Here is a 4,066-nt window from a genome sequence, read left to right as displayed (position 1 = left end):
CTAGCTTCGAGCTGTAGGCCGCCTCATCCGTCGAGAAATGGAGCTCATGAATGTATTTCATGACAGAGGAGGCCGCAACAGACCCCAACGAGCGAGTTTTCTCGTATACCTTCTTTGCCACATGAAAGTAGCACATCAGAAATACAAATTCCCCCTCTTGCCCAAACACGTCGTTCACCGCGTTCCATTGGGCTGCGTCAGCATCTCCCATCACATAGCGTACCCGGAGAAATTTACCAACTATGGTTTGGTACATCTTACACACGAGCGCAAGCACCTCGGTGTAGTGTAGTTGCTGCTGTTGCGAGACAATAAATATTGCCAACAAATGAAATCGTCTTGCCCTGTCCGAAATCCCGACAACGATAACTGGATACCCGACCTGCGTGAGCTTGTAGGTCGCGTCCAAGTGAAAGATGAAAGACTCTGGATCACGGTCGGCACGGCGTAGGAGTTTCTTCGAGCTAACACCGACCACAAACGGATCAGCGTCACTGCCATTGCCAGTGATTGGCTTACCGTCTGTATCACTGCGGCTTGTGAATGTGAACGGAGCTGCTTCATCTTCGTGTCCCGTAAACCCTGAGTCCTTGATTTTTCTGCGTACGGAGTCCAGAAGGTCACTTCCCCCAAGCCGTCCCGTAACATGGTGATGCGCAAAACGCTGCACAGTTGATAGAGAGGGCGCAGTCGCCTCGGTCAGGTTGAAACGCTGAAGAAGTGCATTATAGATGCGCTTGGGCTTCAGTCCCTGGGCTGCCCAGTCCTTCACCACCTCCTTCATTGGTGGGGTCAGCACCAGCTTGCGTGGCGAGCGTGCTGAAGTGGCATGGGTGTATGCCTCCTCGACCGTCACTAAGCCTTGCTCTTGACAGGACATGACCCGGGCTCGCCACGGACACTATTGTGCCGACGTTACGTCAGCGCAAGCCTTGCACGCGCAAAACAGGCGCTGAATTCTCATGGGATGCGGGGCAGGGGCCATGCATACGGAGCACGGGGCCAGCTCACTCTTCGCCACCCTAGTCTGCTTGAAACCATCCAGAAGGTTCGCTGCCTGGACGCATGGCATTGCTGAGGCGAGAAGCTGCCAGGGGTGTCGAATGGTCATTTCAAAATGAAGGAGCTGGAAGAATGAGCTTGATGCGGCTGGTTGGAAAATGATCTTGCCTTAACCCCCCCTCGCCGGGGAACTGCGCTCGTTGGACGATATTTCTGTGACGATCAGGCTGGGGATTGGGCAAAATTAGCGATTGAATTATGGTTGGTGCAGGACGTACTATTGCGGTGGTCAGTCTTAAAAATTGGTGATGCTCGTGATATTACTGTGCTAGCCGTGCTTTAGCGGTGCCGATAGTATAGTTTTGGTGTTTTCGTGTTTTTATTGGTGTAAACAGTACGTGCTCGGCCCAGGCTGGGGTCGGTGTTAAATAACATTTGAGCCTGCATCTTTTAGCATAATTGCACAAATCCCCGCATGTTTCAGAGATCTCCCGTTAAAATATTTTCCAACTATAATTACTCCGTTAAATAATTTCCGACGGCGTGAACCCATCTCGCCTTCGGAATCACTGTATGCCGTCGTCGGAGACAACAAACACGCCAACACCACCAGAATCGCTTCAACATGGTCACAACCTTTGGCCGACGGCGAAGTCCACTAGAACCGTCGGAAAAAAACTACATGTACTTCGAAGTACTAGGGTACGATGCTAGGCTCTTAGCTGTAGCTCCTTCCGACACAAGCTTCTGGTCACTGTTCATTCCTCTATTTGCCAACTCAAGTGCATTTGACCATCAAGGCTTCATCTTTTGTAATGGCCGGGGCTGTGACGGACTCTCCTACCAACAAACGGCCGCTCATGACGGAGACCGACAAGAAGGACGGCAATCGCATCCCCGTGACACTCCTATCGGGTTTCCTGGGTAGTGGTAAGACCACGTTGTTACAACACATTCTCAAGAACAAGGACCACGCACTACGCGTGGCTGTGATTGTCAATGACATGGGCGAGCTCAACATCGATGCCGACCTTGTGGCATCTGCCGGTGTACTCCAGCGCGAAGAGCAGCTCGTTCGCCTTGAGAACGGCTGCATTTGTTGCACGCTTCGTGTGGACTTGCTCGAGCAGATCGCACGTATCGCTCAGCAGGGTGAAGTTGATTACATTGTCATCGAGAGCTCTGGTATCAGTGAGCCTATGCAAGTGGCCGAGACGTTTGTGTTCGAGCTGCCTGAAGGCGCCGAGGAAGAGGTGAAGGCCGACCCTGCTCTGTCTCCCAGCAGCTCCAAGCGCTCTCGTACGGATTCCGGAGCGTCGTCGGGAGACGATACCGGTGCCAGTGCCCCGCCCTCTGCCCCTACTGGCATCCCTACGGTTCAGCTCGACGAGCTTCTTGTGCGTGACGGAGAGAAACTACCACTATTGCGTGACATCGCTCTGCTCGACACTTGTGTGACGGTTGTTGATGCTGCCACCTTCTTCCACGTCTTCGACGATCCGCGTATGCTCGCCGACGTTGAAGAGAACCGTAAGCAGCTTCCTGAGGGAGACACCCGTACCATCACTGACCTATTGATCGATCAGATCGAGTTCGCAGACATCATTCTACTCAACAAGACCGACCTCGTGCCTGCCAAGGACGTGGAAGCTATTGAGAAGGTCCTGCGTCGTTTGAACTCGTACGCCAAGATCGAACGTACGGTCAAGGGCCGTGTGAACCCCAAGATGATCCTCGGCACCAAGCTCTTCTCTTTCGAGCGTGCGTCACAGCAGACAGGCTGGCTTGAGTCTCTCACGGTTCCTCACACACCGGAGACGCTCGAATACGGCATTGGGTCGTTCCTGTACAAGGCTTCGCGTCCGTTTCACCCTGCACGACTGACTGGCATCATTCAGGATGAGTTCGTGATCGTCGAGTCTCCAACGCTGCCTCCGTTCCCTTCTGAAGACGACGATGGTCATGACCACGACCACGAAGAAGAAGAAGAAGAAGAAGAGAAGGAAGAAGAAGCCACAGAAGAGGACCAAGAAATGGAGACTGAAGAAGACGGGGAGCCTCTGGGTCAGCAGGAGATCGCGAAGCGTCTGGAAGGCAAGCAGAACGGTCTGTTTAAGAACCTGCTGCGTAGTAAGGGCGTCTTTTGGCTCGGTACACGGCCACACAACTACGCTACCTGGTCCCAAGCGGGTCTGTACTGCACTCTGGCAAACGGAGGCATGTGGATCGCCGCTATTCCAGAGGAGGAACGCACTCGAACTATGAAGGAGCTACCGAACTACAAGGAACTCATGGCGCGTGAGTATGGTGACCGTGGTCAGGAACTCGTGTTTATTGGCCGTTTCTCCCAGGAGGACGACGAGATTGCAAAGATTCGTGCAGCGCTGGACTCGTGCTTACTCACAGACGAGGAGATGAAGCAATACAAGGCCGATGACTTTGAGGAGTGGGAGGACCCGTTTGAGCCATGGGAGTACTATAGTTTCGAAGACTAAGTGTGCTAGGTTAGTACTTTAAAGTAGTAATAGAAAGCTCTTCAGTATTTTTTGTAACAGCGCCGACGATTTGGAAAAAAAACTCTCATTTGGCAATTAGATAAATGGAGTGGATGATGACCAACCTAACCCCTCACGATTTGATTAAACTTTTTATTTTGAAATGTCTCGCTTTTCTAAGCAATAGATAATATATGATTGGCCATTAATGCTTAAATTAAACTTAAGAGAGATCGGATAAGTGATGATATTTGTTATTTGTTTTAAAATACACAACAATTTCATCCACGCCGCCTTCTTGCACAAAGTGATGGTATTTCTAGACCAGAACGACGCCCTTAAAGTAGACGAGAAGGCGAACAGCACCGTCGACGACGTACTTGAGGCGAGTTATCAACTCGTAGCGGTGGCTGAGGAGCTCCTCGCGTCGCACTCGGATAACACAAGAGAACACACCGTCAGCTCTGATACGAAGTCATTCGAGGAAGACAAAAGCGAAACTCCTATTGACAAACTCTCCGACGAAAAGCAACGTGAAACACAGAACGCTCTGGCTGCACAGCGTCGAC

The 4,066-nt window shown here is 51.6% G+C and overlaps 1 protein-coding gene across 1 annotated transcript; it reads left to right on the top strand.

Moving 5' to 3' along the window:
• Positions 1–1,817: 1,817 nt before the first annotated feature.
• On the top strand, positions 1,818–3,497 carry PITG_04129 (cobalamin synthesis protein, putative; the record flags this gene model as incomplete). Its single annotated transcript, XM_002905787.1, has 1 exon — positions 1,818–3,497. The coding sequence occupies one exon, from the start codon at positions 1,818–1,820 to the stop codon at positions 3,495–3,497; it is 1,680 nt and encodes a 559-aa protein (XP_002905833.1).
• Positions 3,498–4,066: the final 569 nt, after the last annotated feature.

This window comes from Phytophthora infestans, genomic scaffold, assembly GCF_000142945.1.
Source record: "Phytophthora infestans T30-4 supercont1.5 genomic scaffold, whole genome shotgun sequence".
Lineage (NCBI taxonomy): Eukaryota > Oomycota > Peronosporomycetes > Peronosporales > Peronosporaceae > Phytophthora > Phytophthora infestans.
Note: the sequence above shows the minus strand (reverse complement) of the source record. Positions and strands in the feature narration are given on the sequence as shown.